Source organism: Dreissena polymorpha, chromosome 8 (assembly GCF_020536995.1).
Source record: "Dreissena polymorpha isolate Duluth1 chromosome 8, UMN_Dpol_1.0, whole genome shotgun sequence".
NCBI lineage: Eukaryota > Metazoa > Mollusca > Bivalvia > Myida > Dreissenidae > Dreissena > Dreissena polymorpha.
In genome coordinates this window covers 69,461,111-69,479,384 of record NC_068362.1, presented here as the reverse complement: position 1 = coordinate 69,479,384, position 18,274 = coordinate 69,461,111, and the positions used below count along the sequence as shown (strand labels likewise).

Sequence of the window (18,274 nt, the reverse complement as noted above, 5' to 3'; positions counted from 1 at the left end):
GGGGCAGCCATTTTTAAATTAATAAACTAGAAAGAAACATGCTAAAAACTCACTCATCGCCTAATTGACATTCCAAACGGTTGACGATGACAAATGCATTTAATTGTAATCTTTCCGTTGATATTTGCAAACTTCACGATCAGACCTCATAAACACTCAAACAATAACTATGTAAGAAGCATTTCACCAATGTTTACAATTGTTGTTGAATCACATGTACTTATATTATTGCGCATAAAATAGTACGCTTACAGACTGACAGAAAGATCGATACTTAACTCCGTTCAATTCATCACGGTATACTATGGTAGATACAATAACATTCCTAGAGAAAACAGAAAATGCAAACTGTGTAACAGTAACATGGTTGAAACAGAATATCACTTTTTATGTATTTGTACGCTTTATCAAGATTTAAGAATTAAGTATATTGTTAACCAATCGTTCTATACTGTCAACAAGTTCGTATCTATGATGTCAAGTCCTAAACTCTAGAAAATTAAGAAATATGTCCAAATTTATTTACAATGCTATGTTAAAAAGAAATGATTACCTTGCTAGCTAGCTACTCTGTTGTTTCTTGTTAACGTTGAAAACCAATTATGTATCATGTATTCACGTATTTATTTAATAATCCATTTATGTGAAATGTTTTTTGTTTAATATGTCATTTGTGTAGTCATCTTTATGTATATTTGTTTACTATATGGCCAAAGGCATGTATTTGCTGATTTTGCCAATAAACTGAAACTGAAACTGAAACTCTATTGATAATATATAATAATACATCGCTTTAACAATCTAAATAATTCTTTTAAACGGAGTTTTTAATAACAAAAGTGAAAACAACGGAAGTTGGATGGATATTCTGTGAGATGCACTTCGGCTCCAGAAAAACAATACAAATAAACTAAAAAAGACGTGTGGGGAACAATTTTCCGCTGGACAATATTTGAAATAGGGTAAGTGATGATATCCAACTGTCAAAATAAGTATGTGTTTTCTCGGGTATGTGTATACACATCACGGTGTATACACATACCCGGTTTTCTCACCATTGCACGTGGTTTCGACCGATTTGTTTCGCACGTTTTTTCTACGGAGCACAGCAAGGGCCACGCTTTCAAAATGGGTAGAAGGAATCGAAATATAAAATCAATCGGTTTGCCAATTTCTTTATATTCCTTTATAATTTTATATGTCGTCTGCAATCTATTTCAATTTGAGATGGTTTAAAATTTGCAATTTGGTTGAAAGGTAAATAACAAAATTGTTAAGCCTTTGAAATAGAATTGTGACTCTTATTATCCACCATACCTGGATTTTTAAAAAGTAGTTACGTTTTAGTTATTTTAAGACCTTTGTTTAGGAAATTTATCCAAAAAAGGCAGTTGAATAAAAACTCATTTGTTGTTTTATGACAATAATTTTCTGTGAAATGTTGCTAACTTGACCTTGTATATGTATATAGCTTTGTATTTATTCAACTTAAGGTAGTGCATATCCTTCCTAACTTTAGATTGAGATTTTGTAAATTAGTGTAAAAATGTTTTGGTTTTAAACCAAAATATGAATAAAGCATACAAATATTTAATGTCAAAAATGTGTTTATGTTATTCTATCCGTCTTTAGCTTTAAAATGATATATAGTTTGACCATATTGTACCACATTAAATGAAGAAAAACCAAAGCGAAGTTTTAATGAATTCAGTGGAATTATTTCATGGACATTGATTGATGACTGTAACAACAATTGGAAATATTTGAGTTCAAACCCCTTTTACTTGTATCTTATATGACTTTGTTCTTTTTGCATTTTATGTCCAAACACAACATATTTTACCATCCCTTCACCGTTGGAGCCACTTGTTTTTTTTCATACTCCATGATTCAGTGTTTACAAAAAGCATGTAAATGGTGCTCTGTCACGTTACTTGAAAGACAAAGCAATCTATGAAAAAAGTAAAAAAATAAATGCCAACAAATTACTGGCCGTTTGTTTTTGTTCGTCGTCTTAGCTTTTCTAATTAAAACGTGTCAATATCGGCAGTAGGGATACTTTATGGAATATGAAACAGCGCGACTATAATTTTCTTAAACGAGAAATATCAAATATTTCTGGAAATATACAGATTCAATATTAAGTCTGCGTGCAAACTTGAAATGTGCGATGTACGGAAGTTTCAAACACTAAAATGGCATAGATTGTTGTAAATACTTTTAATGGTGTCCTTTTGAATAGAATATCGGTTACCAGGAAAATATCAAAAATATATATATTAATTCCTTTGTTTGAATTTAAATCAGTCGACATCGTATTCAGAACTTGTTGTGGAGTCTAGTTATATATTATTTACAGTAAAGTCGGGGACCTGACTAACGTTTGCCGCGTTGAATGTACGATTGAACAAGTAGCGGTGATCTGACTTATATGTTAATAATTGCTTATGCTATCACAAGTTATTTCTTTGCAGATCTGGAATGATTTATGAAAAATTGATTTTGTTCAATAAAAAGCATTTCCATAGTCGTCATAATTTCACGTTATCAAAAGTGCTTTCAATTAAAACTGAAGAATGAATTTTTTTTTAATGAAACCATAAATAGAAAATGTTGTTTTTAATTTTATAAGCAACACGCGGCTTGTTAAGGTACTTGTTCATAGATTTTCACATTTTATAATAAAAAAAAATGTAATGCAATGAATTTGCTAACAAAACTGTTATATTTTGATAACAGTTAAATTCATGCACTTATTTTAAGTAAACATGAAAAATGAGAAAATGGGCCTTTGTCTGGAATCTCTTGAAGCAAAAGATCCCGTGCTACAACGTCACAACGCATGCTATTTAACCCTTTCCCACTCAGAAAAAAGTGAAAATGGCTATGTGCAAACAGCATAAAACCAGAACAGCCTGCGAGTAACTCGCAGTCTGTTCAGGTTTTATGCTGTTTGCTACTCATCAGTATCTAAGGATTGGAGATGAAGCCTTTAAAATTTGAATCTAGTAAGAAAGTTCTTTGAATAAATTTAACTTTCTGAGGGACTACAAATGCATCAAAATACGTATCTATGTGTGAAAGGGTTAATTTGGAGGGTAATTATACGCTACAAACGTTTCAACGCTTTTTTATGTTTCCTCTTTAGACTGATGATTTCAAGTTAACGAACATTTATGTTTCACATTTTTCTTAGTCCAGAGTGTAACGGGATTTGTTGGAAAATTAACCATGATTTAAATGGTTATTTATAAGATAAGTAAAATGCTCGGAACCAGTCTGCGCTATAGTTGTCAGTTTTAGTCGTGTTTAACCAGTCATTTAGTGGTATGTATTTTCAAACGGAAGTGTAAAGTGACCAATCAGATGCGGGGCAAATGCGGGAGGTTTAAATTCAACAAAACAGAAATTGTGTTAATGTTTTGGAAATGAATCCAAGGTAAAAACTATTTAAATGACAAGATACTTAACTTTCATTTTACGACCAAACTTTTTTCCACCAATTTAAACTATCGCCTTATGATAATGATTCTCTATTTATTTTGTATAAACGATTATAAATTTTGAGTTGTTTTCTTTTTAACAAGCTTAATTCCTTAACGTGGAAATGAATTGAAAAGCAAAAGTGTCAAATTTTAAAAGAATGCAGACTTTTGATTCTGGAAAAAGTTGTACTTTGAATATTGATCAATGTAAGTTGGAAGTAGAAATGTCAAATATTTTAATAATAATTCTCCAACAGTTCTTTGTATGATCCCAAATAGTCCATATAAACAGACTCCAGAACCTTTGATAATTTTTGCTATGGCGGCTCTGGCAGTCCATATGCACCCCTTCATTAACATGGGTGCATTTAAGCACAGCGAATCCGTGCGCTTCACTAAACAGAGTTACAGAAGGCGTTTGAGACAAATTGAGCAAAATAATGAATAAACTTCATAACCATGTTAAATTTACCTGAATGGCAACCTACGGATGTTATCCTTTGCATGCATCCGATAAATACACGACGATGTTTTAACACACTTTTCTCGCTGACATTGTTATGTGTAAATTTGAAACAGTGTATTCTGTATCGAATACCACATTGTTATCGACTTTTCGGCTCCAATCCAACACATAACGTGACGTACAAAATATTGGTGTAATGTGACCTGACCTATATTGGGTCAATTTTCCAATATGACGGATACAGCGTACAAAGCAAAACCTTAGTCAATACAAATCAATTATTTCTTGCTTTAATGGTACCATTTGGATGAGTTTGTGGTTTAGATACATGTAGGTAAATTTTAATAAGTTCTTGCAGTTTCAGTGTTCATTAACCTCTGAATTGTTGATAACATTTTGCACCCATGGACAAGAGAGAGAGCATTGCAACTCTCAGCCTAAGCTGAGAGTTGAATTATTGCAACTAGATCCCAAAATGCTTTAATAATGCTCGATCAGTTCTTCTTGAATGCTCTGTGCTTTTATGAGAACATACAAACAGCTCAGAGTTCTTTCTGATTTAACGAAATTCCATGTCAACAAAATAAGTATTTGCTTCTTAGGTAAAAGGTTTTCATTTTTCTGCATTCAAACGAAATGCACATTTTTTCTAGTCCATATAAACGTTCTCCCTTTAATAATTTTTACTATTGGGGCTCTGGGATTCCATATGCACTACTTCCTAAACCAGTGCCTTCCCCAGGAATTTGTTCAGGCGCCCCGGGGCCGACCGGGGGTGGGTTCGGGAGGGGTGTCCCCTCCTTACGTTGATTTTTTTTTAATTAAACGTGTCTATTCACGTTCTGTCGTGCGTTATAACTCAAAGAAAAACAGCGTCAAAAGACGTCATTTGGTGCGCTATGACTCTTCAAAAAAATAAAATCCCCCAGTCATTTAAAAAAATATTTTTTTTATATTGTTTAATTGTTTTAAAACTTTTCCGCACAGATAGTAAAATCCCGACTCAAACGATTCCCCAATACATCCGTTTCAACCCGACTATTACTGTATACTTACTATTTTTCAAGTTTCTATTTATTACCCGATAATCCCGTTTATTCCGTTTTTATCAATCTTTTTCTGGTAAATATTTACGATAAAAGCTTTCAGTTTTTTCTTTAACACAAACCTTGCCATTTTTTAAGTGACTATTAATAGATTTGATGAAATATTGCCTCTGAATATGCGTCAATCCCCTGACCTGTTGTGTGCTTGTTAAAACGCTCAATACACGCCATTTGTATGCAATAGACGCGACGTTGTACATGCTGCATAATTTTCGCGCTCTTTTTAATTGAGAAAAAGATTCGACACAAAATAAATTTGCACTGCTAATTTGAAGCAAAAATATTTAACGTTGCGGTAACATTTACATTCGGAAGTGTGTTTCGGATTAAAAACGCGTTAACATCGACTTACGGTAATGGGTTTCGGATTACAAATTTAATTATTCCCATTTGAGATTTCAACAAATATTAACCGTTGCGTTATAAATTATACGATAATTTGTTTACACACTTTACGAGTCGAATAAATGTTTTGACGGAATTATGCATGAAATTGACGTTGTCCACGCGGATCACGGCCGGTTGCCATCATCAGTCTTCTAACTATCGATTATCGGACGAAACATATACAAGTGTGCGTTATTAATTCAACGAAAATTTGTTAAAGCGCATTACGTGTCGAATAAATGTCAGAAAAACGAAGTGAATCAGTTCTATAAATGGACATGTTGAAATATACATGTACTGGAATTAAATAAATTGTTATCACATAACTGTAACCGGGAGTCATTTGCACAACTTACTCGCTATAATAATTAATTGTTTACCACTTGCAATTAATTTCTCGTATTAATTATGAGTCATAGGTAACACTTGTTTACAGTAAAAAGGTGTGATGATGATGCCCGAAACCGTCTTTCATGTTCTGTACTGTACTAATTACCGGTTTTATATTACTCAAATGGTACAACTTCTTGCTAATCAAGCTGCGATAAACTCGTACTTCATGCCCGACGTCAATCAAAAATAATGGTCGATATTTAACCCCGCCCTCATAAGCATTCGCGTTACCGATTGGACGATGAACTTCACAGTTTGACGACTGGAAAGTTACCAGATACATCCTTGTCAGCATTTAAATGACCGTGTAATGTGGCTAGAATAATCGATACGCGCGTCATGCTATTCCTTATCAGTGGATTATCCATTACCCCATGTGGTGTTTATGGCGATTACTTGTGAAAGTAGGTACCGAGTGCTCTTTTAAAACAGGGAATATTGATACACTGATAGGGAAACCTTGATTTTTTTGGACAATCTCCACTTTCTTTTACTTAAGAATACACTGATCGGAAAATTTCAAGCGCCCCGGGGACTCTGATTTCGAAATTCAAGCGCCCCGGCAAGGGGCGCTTAAATGGCCTGGGGAAGGCACTGTAAACGTAATTGCAGTTTTGCACACAGATTTTGTGCGTATAACTTAACAGACGTCGTTAGTTAACTTACCAATTACAGAAAGGAATGAATAAACTTCAGAACACAATAAATTTTCCTGAATGGCAGCCTACAGATGTTATCCTTTGCATGCAACCTAAACAACACGATGATATTTCAACACACTATTCTTGCTGGCATTTTCATTTTGAAACTGTAAATATTCGAAGACTGTTTGACATCGTTATCGAACTTCTACATTTTTACGGATTTTTATTTTCAAACAAACATATAATGATGTATACTATGCCGTCCAGTAATCTTGTGCAGTAAAGCCGGTGTCAATGTCAATTGTTATCTTACCTTTCCAATGTTTACAATTTCAACCAATCAAATAATGCGTTCCAAAATCTGCGCGATGCGGTGACATTAACACCGGCAAATGGCCGCTTTTGACGTTTAGAATTATTGTGTATGAAAACAAGTTGATTTCTTGGCTAATATTCTGAGACCGAGCGAGTTATTGACATGGATAGTGTTCCTTGGATGTGTTTTATATGGAGACATAGACAATTTATCGGGGAATCGCTTATTACGTGCCTAACAGGACTCCTTCAGTGTAAACACAAGTGGACAGGCTTAGCTACATCGACCAAATTTTGGACAATTTCTCGTGTTTGAGGCCATGTGGCCTGTTTAATACTGCGTCGAATGGAATGACACCGGTACCGTTTGAGAGATAATTTATTTTGCTGTAAATCTGTGCAGAGTTTGTTTTTTTGATAAACATATGAATTGTGTAGCAGTGCCTTAGAATTCATGTCCTGTAGTAGGATTGCGTTGGTGCCCTTTTCCTGTTTCTTACATATACTTTTTTTTTTGACTGGCCCCTGTGGGTTCCCTATGGCACAAATATTTTTTTTCTCCATAAATCTGACCAAAATTTCCCCCAAAATATTACAGTAAATAGCATTAATTATGGTTCCAGCTGATGATCGCAATCGTCACTCAGTCACCTGCATGTATTTTCAGACAAAATCACAAACATTGCAACAGTTTTTCAAAATTGGCAATTTTCAGAAGAGGTTAACTATTTTTTCCAATCAGTTTTATTTAGAAGCCAATTTATGACAGTCAATTTCTGGAACAGATTTAGCCAGTGCAAACATGCCCCTTGAACATTGTTTGTTATCGTTTAATTAATTAGCCTATTGTTGCAGGTGATAGAAGGTGAGAACATGAAAGATAATCTCTGATGGCACAGCATCAGTTTGCCACTTATATGGAGTTTGCATCTTCTGACTAGTTATTTTGCAATGATTTGTTTGTAACAAGTAAAGTTTCAATTCAAAACAGCACAAATAATAGATAAAAGAGCATTTTCTGACATTTGCTGACTGTACTTTCATTCCACAACATGGCTGATCCTTTTAGTCAAAAGCAGGGGAAAATATCGTCCTGATAAATTTGAGAACCTTATAACACTGTATGCCTTTAGTCCTTACGCGCCATGAATAGTGAACAGATGATTTTAATACCAACAAATTCACACCTTAATTGGCAAGGATTTTTGGAAATCTGCAAGTACCGTGTTCTTATTTTTTTTAGTTTGAAGTTAATGTGTTATTAATAAAAAAGTTTCAACAGTTAATAACTGTTTTGCTAAGTTTTCATCGCATGTAGACAAGCTGACGATTAGAAATGGCTATAATGAGGTTTACATAGAGTCTGAGTTGTTGAAAATATAAATGACAAAGTAATTGCAACAACTTTTTAAAATTAAGGAAACTAAATGGCGATATTTTTTTGAGCCAGCAGGAACCCTGATTTATGTTCATTAGAAAGGCAGCAGGAGGAGCCTGCTTGGTGCTGGGCCCCGCCATTTAGGCTAAGTCGGAGCACTGAGAGTTGTATTATTGAACTTATATTTACTGTTTTATCTATTCATTTTTTTTCTTAACTTAGTGGTCAACAAGAGTTGTTTCGGTCAATTGAAAATGCCATGGCCAAGCTGTATCAGATTTGGGACAGAATAGGCATAGGAAAGGCTAACCGAGAATACCGGAGTTCTACAGTCATAAAACATGTCCAGGTAAAGTAATTTAGTTTTTGTAGATGTTTGCTTCAATTCAACATTTTAATGTAAATATGATATACTATACTATGATATACTAATGATCATATTCACAGAGCTGCCTGGCTTGGTTGCTGTTATGAATGCATCTTAATGGTTCATGGTTAAAACGTCAACTTTGATACTCTTAACATCTGGATTGTAACACTGTCATTAGTACAATTATTTGAGGCACTGATCCAGCATAAGTTTGCAGCGATTTTTTTTGTCCAATTGGGAAAAGTACCCGTACCGGTCCAATTGGGAAAAATTGAGTCGTGAAAACCTGAAAATTGGGAAAAATCGAGTCGTGAAAACTCGTCAAACTGGGAAATTGGTGTATTTGATCTTATGCTCCCAAATACTTTAAATTTGATAACTAATTAAGTGTTTTCAAGCTGTCAATATTATATTACCTATGTTTAAGCCATAGAGCTGCATAGGGAAACTAACTCAACGTTTTTTTTTTTGTTTTTTTTTACCTTAAATTGGGAATTTTTTGGACAGCAATTGAGACATTGGTAGTTTTTGTAATTGGGAAAGTGCCGTTTACTGGTACTTTATAAAGAAGGAAAAAATCGCTGGTTTGTCATTATTATGACGATCTAAAAGCACTTGTAAATGCAATTGAATTTCAGTTGCCCAATTCAATTATTTTTACAATCAAAATATGTTAAATATTATAAAGCTAAATTAATTAAATACTTATATAAGTATATACTTTAATCATTTTAAGAAGTACTGTCCCATTAAATCCTTAGGACATTTCAAAATAAAAACTTGCAAGTTTACAAAAATTTAACTCTTTTGGCAAGTGGGCTACTTCAGTGGTTACTAATCTGGGTTACTTATCCCATCTTTGTAATGCGGCCTTGGACCTCTCATTTTGTGGGGAAAAAAGAGTCGCAAACTTTTCAACATTGTGAACAAATGAGTTGCATTTTATTTATTGTGAAAATTTGTGTTGCAAACTTCTTTAAATTGTAAAAATTTGAGTCGCAAACTTCTCCAATTCGTTCGGAAGGGACATTCTCTAAGAAAGAAAAAGAGCCCTGCTTTTTTGTCTGCTTTTGCCCAGGGTCTACTGGATGAGATAGTAGAGGAGGAAGTGGTGCTGGAGAGGCAGATTGAGACCCGCATTGCAGACCTCACACAAGAGCTGGCAACACTCACCAAGGAGCTCCAGCTACCAGAGTTCAAGGTCAGTGGGGAATACCAGAGTTCAAGGTCAGCGGTAGGGGTTTACCTGAGTTCAAGGTCAGTAGTAGGGGGTTACCAGAGTTCAAGGTCAGTGGTAGTGGGTTACCAGAGTTCAAGGTCAGTGGGAAGGGGTTACCAGAGTTTAAGGTCAGTGGGAGGGTGTAGCCAGAGTTCAAGGTCAATGGGAAGGGGTTACCAGAGTTTAAGGTCAGTGGGAGGGGTTAACCAGAGTTCAAGGTCAGTAGGAGGGGGTAACCAGAGTTCAAGGTCAGTGGTAGGGGGTAACCAGAGTTCAAGGTCAGTTGGGTGGGCTTACCAGAGTTCAAGGTCAGTGGGGTTGGTACCGGAGTTCATGGTCAGTGGGGGTTACCAGAGTTCAAGGTTAGTGGGAGGGGGTTACCAGAGTTCAAGGTCAATGGAGGTACCTGAGTTCAAGGTCAGTGGCGGGATCCAGAGTTCAAATTCAGTCAGAGGCTTTTTTGTGTAGATGGGAGATAGAGCTTAGCCTTTCATTTGGGTAATAATAGGGTAAAAAGTACCGGTAGTGTTACATTTTTGGGGATTACATATTATGGAGAAATAGGAAGTGATGTCTGGAGGCAAACTTTATGAAAGTGCAACATTTAAAAAAAAAATTAAGGAAGTTAAAGCACTTTCAGTTAATTCAATCCCATATTTAAGACTGGATAAAAAAAGGAATACAACATAAGTTTTTTTTCCTTGTATAGGGCATATTGACTATGTGAAGTTAAATTCAGGGGATTTACGATTCAGGAGTTTATATGAACTAACAGAGTAATGTTTGTTTGTAAGTCATTTGTGTAATGTTGTGTTACCAGACTCCTCCTGGCATGCCAGTTCTACACAAGGAGAAGGAACTACAGACCAAAGCCACCTGCCTACGGGCAGAGAAGAAAGAACGACTACAGATCCTCTCCAGGCTTCGAGCGGAAGATCAGGTAGTCTAACATGTTTTTTTAGTACCAGATTTTCAAAGCCATATATTGTGCGCTTTTTTGTTGAAGAAGGCGTCATTCAGTTTCAATGTCTGTTCAGGTGTTCTTATGTTCATCCATGAATTTCTTTCTCAACCATAAGTTTTGCCAGATTTTCAAATATGAGCTATTTTTGTTAATGCCCCTCGTCCAAGGTGGTGGCGTATAGTAGTAGGCCTGTGTTTTGGATGTCGTCCACAAATTCCTGTCACAGCCATCAGTTAGCTGTATATTGATGGATTTAAAATAATGTGCAAACAATCATAAGATGACTAGTCGCTTGTAACAAATGGCTCCATACATCAAAGTCACGCTACAGGGGGACAAATATTCCACTCCTCTGCTTGTATTGACAAGTGAAATCTTGTAAGGACAAGTGAATTTACCAAAAGCTCTCGTCTTATACAAGTGGAAAAAAAATCTGTTAAAACATGGCATTTTCTGACCAGTAAGACTCTTTTACATTGAATTAAACACCTCTTTTTAAAGCATATCTGTTCTGAAGACCAGTGTTTTTTTTTCATTCAAAATCGTGTCCGGTAACCGGACCCATTCCCAATGGAAAAAGTATATATTTTTCCCAAATGGGAGCTAAAATTTCCAAATGGAACCAAAAAAAATTTTTTTGTTTGTTTTTGTTTGTTTTTTAGATCAATATTTTGTCAAACTCCCAGCCATATAAGATCAACCTAAGTAAATAAATATAATACTGGACACACTTGTATCCTCAATTTTGAAGCATTTGTGAGCAAAACAACAACGACACTAACTTCCCAATGTTAGTCAAAACGCCAGGAATTTTCCCAATCCAAAGGGACCCCGCCCCATTCCCAAAATGGTGAAAAAAAACACTGGAAGACAGAACTCTAATGAACAAGACATTATTATTGTCAATTTCATATATAAGTTGTGCATTGTTTAAATGCTATGCAAGATTGTGTCCAGAGAAAATATTGTGTTATGGTGAAAATGTTTCGTGAAGATAATGACAGTTAACTTTCAGAGAGACTGCATACATATAGACTTAATAATGGAGTAAGACTTTTCACATCTTTTCATTACATGTAACAGGAAAATGTGTAAAGTTTAAGTTTTGAAAATTTTCCTGTTACATGTTAAGTTTTGCAAAGTACATATATTTTTGTCTACATTTTTTTCTCATAAAGAAAGAAGTCGTTGAATCAATATGAGCATCCTTTGTGAGAAGGGGGTAAATGGGTAAAGTGTTGTCCTAGATAAGCTTGTACAGTGAGTCATCAAGGACAGCCTTTGTTTGAACGAAAACATTAATTAAAGCGGAAAGTGTTGTCCCTGATTAGCCTGTGCTGACTGCCTGCACAGGCTAATCTGGGACGTCACTTAACACACATGCATTAAACACCCTTTCAGTGCGGGAACCGAATTTTAAAAGCCTTTGCAAACAGTTTGGATCCAGATGAGACGCCACAGAGTGGCAGAGAGTGGCGTCTCATCTGGATCCAAACTGTTTGCTATTCTGATAGTATTTTTTTATTTTTTTTGTTGAAGAAATGCTAATTTTAGAAATTCAGCAGATGACATTTTAGCAGACGACAAATTACCCAGCATGCAAAGGGTTAAACACCCTTTTCATAGAGCGAGGCCCGTACTATGTTTCAGTCCTTGTGTGATGCCCTGTGCCTAACACCCTACTACATACCGTCTGGATCCACGCCCTCTGGAGAGCAGCTCGAGGAACTGAAAGCACATGTTCAGAAACTGACACTTGAAAAGGTATGTAGCTCTTGAATTAACGGTAGGCAAACAAAGCAATCAACTGGTATGTGAACATAAGAGTTCAGCTGGTTGACAAACTTAAACATAGACTGGTTGATAGACATACAGTTCTAACGGTAGAGGAACATAAAGTTAAACTTGTTGAGGTAAATAGAGTTCAACCAATAGACAAACAGATTGATTAAACGGTAGACCAACTTGTTGACTATTAGTTTGTCCAAGGATTGGAAGTAAATAAATGCCATGAGGCAAACATTTGCTGTGATTTGTCACAGATATGTAAACTCATGATTGGCTCATTAGTCTATCAGTATCACAGGTTCATTTCTCCTCCATTGCGTCTGTAGGAGAAGCGGATGTCCCAGTTCATCAAGCACAAGAAGCAGATAGCTGACCTGATGTTGGAGATTGAGCGTGCGCCGGAGACCAGCTTTGAAAGGGAGGTGATGGTGGAGGAGGAGTCACAGTTCTCACTCAGTGCAGAGAACATGCATGCCCTGGATGCACTGCTTGCAGAGGTATGAGACATTATAAACCCTTTGACACTTGGATACAAATTCTGACGAAATTTTAGTACCTTTGAAAATCAAATAAAATTTTATCATAGACTTTCTTGCTAGATTCAAGTTTTAAAGCCTTCATTTTTTAACCCCAAGATTTTGATGAGCAGCAAACAGCGAAAAAACTGAACTGACAGCGAGTTACTCACAGGCTGTTATGGTTTTATGCAGGGTTCATATGGCTATTTTTTTTTTTGAGTAAAAGAAGTACTGTAAAGGGGTGGGATTTCTAGGCCTCTGAAGGGGTTCAGGTAGGTTGTTTAACTTGAGAAACAAGATTTGAAAAGACTGAGCATATGAACGGTCTAGATGCACTACTTGCAGAGGTATGGGATATTGACGGGGTGTGGATGCTTGGGTTATAAAAGCAGTGTTTTTTTTTCACTTATAGGGGAATTTTCGCGGGGCCCTTCCAAAGGGGAAAAAATGAGTCGTATTTTAGGAAAAGGGGAAAATTAAAAATTCACTTGTTTATATGTATCTAATGATATTTATTATTTTAATACACATGTTTGTATGAATATAATATTCACAGCTGAATGTCTTTTTTTTTTCTTAAAATTAAAATATATATATCAATAATATTTTCAACATTAGTTTCAGACAGTTCAGCCTTCATGCACAGTTTCAGTTTTCTTAGCCATTTTAAGTCTTATTGGGATCTTTTAAATCGATAAAATGGCAAATTTGAGCATTTTTTATCAATAAAATGGACCAAATTGGAATGATTTCATCAACAAATATTGACACAATATAGATACATCAGGCCTTTTCTTTGCCATTTTGGGAGAAAAATGCAATTAATGTGAAAAGTCCACTGATTTGGGAAAAACTATTTAATACAACTCTTTATAATAATTCAAAATAATATAAATTATAGTTATAAACTTTGTTAGTTGTTTATGAAATAAATTTGAGATATATTTATCATGATTATGAGACAGTTCTTTCTAAACAAAAAAACAAATTTATATATTTTTTAACTTCTGGAGGGGATTTTTTTAAACTTCTGGAAGGGATTTTTTTTAACAAAATGGGGGAAAAATATATACTCTTTTTTGAGGGGAATGGGGCAGAATATTGGCCCCGAAATTGCCATAAAAAACACTGAAAAGTGTGGATCTAGGTTGTCTCTCTTGAGAATCTTGCTTTGAAAAGTACTGAGCAAACGAACACTCTGAATGCACTGTTTAGGAGTGCTGGACTTGCTTGAAAATTACTCAGAATATGCATGTCTGCCCTGCTTGTAAGGTATGTTGCAGTACAGGGAGGGGATGCTAGGCTTATAAAGGGGTTAAGGGAGGTTGTCTTACTGGAGCATCTTGCTTGGAAAAGTACTGAGCATGTAAGCACACAGGATGCAATTCTCACAAAGGTTTGTGGAATGGCAAAGATTTGCAAAAATAAAAAAGATTTGTGACGTATCATTTTGATTTTTATTAAAAAACATGAACTTTACAGTTAATATGATATTTCATGTTTGGGCAAGTGGCTTTACGTTCAGGGAAAGCAGATTTTCTAAGTACTGCCCTGGCAGGGCAAGTTGGTTTCTAGGTACATGTGGAGCCCTGGTATGTCGGAAATGATATTATGCCGGCTCTAGAGACACTTCTATTTATTTGTATTCAACATGGGCACGTATGATGCGCCAAAATACAGACTGTTTATATTCTCAATAAGGATAATATATGTGAAGTAATTATATATGCATTATTTTGAGAAAGTGTAAAATGTTCTCACATTCCCCCTGTCAAGGCATTCTGCAAAAAAAAATTAATCCCCTCTCAAAGGGTCCTAGCCCTATTGCACCAAGACTAAACAACTGCTCTGTTTAAGTCTTCAACCCTTGTGGGTCATGTTACAGCTGGTGAGCTGCAAGTCTCGGCTAGAGAAGACGGTACAGGAGCTCTGGGAGAGGCTGCACGTGCTGTGGGACAGACTGGAGACGCCAAAACACGAACAGGAGATGTTTGAGGAGGGCAAGGAGGGGTTTAAACCTGCAGTCGTTCACGCCGTGAGTTGGTCTTTGCTTTAATTTCAACCAGATTTAACTACGTCAGACAAGAGTTTAAACCCTGCAAAACACTGGAGTCTGTTTCCTGTCAGTCTGTTTGTCTGCATTATACATACTTCATGTTTATACTTACTGAGATTAAATTTGCAATGCAATAAAAAGAAAAGCTTTTGTTGTAAATGTTGGTTAATAAATGGTTCTTATTATTTAGCGTCTTAAAACTTGAATTAAAGTCCAATAATGAAAAAAATCTTTTGCACTGACATTGGTTTCCTCTTTTTCTGAATGATTAGCTTACTCTTAAGAACCAATGCTGTGTTTGCCATGTTCAGTTGCGGGAGGAGATAGCCAAATGTGAGGCACAGAAGCTAGCAAACATACAGAAGTTTGTGGATGGTATGCGTAAAGAGCTGGAGACCTGGTGGAACAAATGCTACTTCAGTGCCCGTCAGAGATCTGAGTTCAAGTATTTCACAGATGGTAAGTGTTGGGCCTGATTTTTACCCTTTCCTGCACAGAATCAACGTGAAAATGGCTGTATGCATACAGCATTAAAGCAGAACAGCCTGCCAATTCCTCATACACTGTAACTCCAATATAACGTGCTCCGTTATAACGCTGAATCCAATATAACGCGGGGGGTGCTTGGATCCCATTTTTTCTCCAACCTTCCATTTGATTTCTGATTCAAATCCGTATTATGCAACTTCATGTATTTTCAGACAATTCAAAGATGGCGGTAATCACATGTTGATTGCTTTATTCAACCGTCCGTTGAACCGATTATAATCGCCTCGAGGTTAAACAACACCGATTGCTAATTGGTGTTAATCTTTTGTGTAATGTCAATAAAGGTGTGAAAAACTCGCGTGTCAGTGTTTATTACATGTATTCCTCATCAGAGCGGTTCAGTGCGATAATTTCCATAAGCTAAGTGCAAGCGGGGTAGTTATACAATTAAAGTAATTCAAAAATATTAAAACATTCTTACTTTGATATGGTTGCAGTTTGACTATATTAAATGAGCGGCTGTGAAATATACTGCCCACTGTATAAAACAACTTTTTCTGTCATTTCATTATCATTCTAGTATAATGTCATTTAATCTTTCAGTTCGTATATAAGAAATTAAATAATGCAGACGATTTATTTACATGCGAACGCAGTGTACCGGTAATTGTTAACAGAGTTTCACTTTCATTTTCGCGCGGTATCAGAAAGTCCCCGGGAAACACGTTTTTTTTTGCATGCGTATGATGCAATAAAACAATTTTTGTACATGAATCGTATTGCATTCAATCTAAATTTAAAGTCGATCGTCCAATGAAAGCTCTGCCCCATAATGCACTGTACTCTTAACACTTCTGAAAATGGCATATATATGCGTACGGTTGTGTTTACGAATTTCTTAAACATATATCGTCATTAATGTTCAAGATTATTATTTTTTAAGTGATGTTGCAATTTTATTGGATTATCGGATAAATGTGCACATAAGAAAAGCGGTATGTATACTGTTATCGATACGATTCGGTTTATATGCATGTATTTGCGTCAACACAGAATGGCAATATACATGACCTATATTATAGGCTATTCTATACCTGTTTTTTATAGCGCCCTGCAGTAAATGAGCTCAAAACTATATAACGCGGATCAGTTATAACGCTGTTTCGCGGCTTGGACCCCATTGACCGCGTTATGTTGGAGTTACAGTGTAGTTTGTTCAGGTTATATGATGTATGCTGCTCATCAGTATCTAAGGATTTCCAAATGAAGCCTTTAAAAGTTGAATCTGATAAGAAAGGTTTAGCATTTGCTAAGGCATTACAAACACGTCAAAATATGATCTGAGTGGGACAATATATGAGAGTTGCTCTGGAAAAAACAGGTTAAATGCATGTACTTGAAGTGTTGTCCCAGATTCTCCTGCGCAGTTCGCACATGCTTATCCTAGACAACACTTTCCACTTTGATTTGATTTTATTGTTCCCTACCGGTTTCACCGGAAGGAACTTATGGTTTGCGCTCTGTGTGTCCGTCAGTCTGTGACTCACTTTTTTCTGGATCCTGCGATAACTTTAAAAGTTCTTAATATTTTTTCATGAAACTTGAAACATGGATAGATGGCAATAAGGACATTATGCACATCATTTCAATTTGTTCCTACGTCAAATATTCTGGTTGCTATGGCAACAAATATTAAAAAAAAAATATATATATATTTCTGACAATGGTGGAGCCGGTAGGGGACATATATTGCTTGGCAATAGTCTTGTTTTTCTTTAAATGATATCCAGTTTGGGACGACACTTTCTGCCTAAACTTGATTTTCTGTGTATTTCCAGCCAACTACACAGAGGACCTCTTGACTCTACATGAGGCTGAGGTTGCCAAAGTGAAGGAATATTACAGCGTACATCAGACCATACTGCAGCTGGTGGAGCAGAGAGAGGCACTCTTCCATAAGATGATCGAGTTTGAGGTAACGGGGAGGTGTCTAGACCCTCAAATACCGACTTGTAACAGTTCAATCTTTGATATATCACTTTTTTTACAAGTGCATTTGAAGGCTGAAAAGTTTCCAGGGCATATTTTGTCCATTTTTGAGACAGAAATCATTCCCATTCCCCCTAGCAAAAAGTTTATATCTTTTTGTAAATCCGTATAAAAAAGGGTTAAATTTTAGTTGATTTTAGTAAAACTAAACTTAAAATACTATAAAATCAACGCCTGAGATCATTTTCATTAACCATATGTATTAAAAGTTAGCAAATGATAAATATATTCAGTAAATTAGAAATATTATATTCCCCTTGTAAGGCATTCCATACAAAAATTCACTCAGAAAGGGCCGTACATTTATTCCCAGGCGTACATTTATTCCCAGGCGTTTCAGCAGAAAATCTGTACAGAATTGCAACTTAAACTAAGAGAGCTCATACCCTTACCTCAATCTGTTCTGCAACAGTGTAACACAGCATAACTTGGCAGAATCCCAGGTCATGAATGGTACATAGGCTTAAAGATTGATTTACCCGAATCTCTACCAATACTTAATAGTTTAATCAATACAGGGATCGGGATAAAGGTGTGCAGTAAGTTCTTTTCCCATTAAAACGTAAAAGGGTGCATCATTTCCGTAATTCGATGCGCACCATATGCAAAGCGATGCCCGTTGCATAAATCGTATATAAGATAAACTA

General features: G+C 35.8%; 1 protein-coding gene across 6 annotated transcripts in view; it reads left to right on the top strand.

The window, feature by feature from the left end:
* The first annotated feature begins 3,342 nt into the window (after positions 1-3,342).
* LOC127841273 (protein regulator of cytokinesis 1-like) overlaps positions 3,343-18,274 on the top strand; it is a 35,220-nt gene continuing 20,288 nt past the window's right edge. For all 6 annotated transcript variants that reach the window (XM_052369960.1, XM_052369962.1, XM_052369958.1 and 3 more), the window contains exons 1-9: positions 3,343-3,439; positions 8,397-8,523; positions 9,623-9,745; positions 10,584-10,703; positions 12,378-12,491; positions 12,842-13,012; positions 14,919-15,068; positions 15,401-15,548; positions 17,417-17,553. In XM_052369960.1, the coding sequence (XP_052225920.1) occupies positions 3,429-3,439; positions 8,397-8,523; positions 9,623-9,745; positions 10,584-10,703; positions 12,378-12,491; positions 12,842-13,012; positions 14,919-15,068; positions 15,401-15,548; positions 17,417-17,553 (1,101 nt within the window). In that variant the 5' untranslated portion in view covers positions 3,343-3,428. The remainder of the gene's footprint in view (positions 3,440-8,396; positions 8,524-9,622; positions 9,746-10,583; positions 10,704-12,377; positions 12,492-12,841; positions 13,013-14,918; positions 15,069-15,400; positions 15,549-17,416; positions 17,554-18,274) is intronic.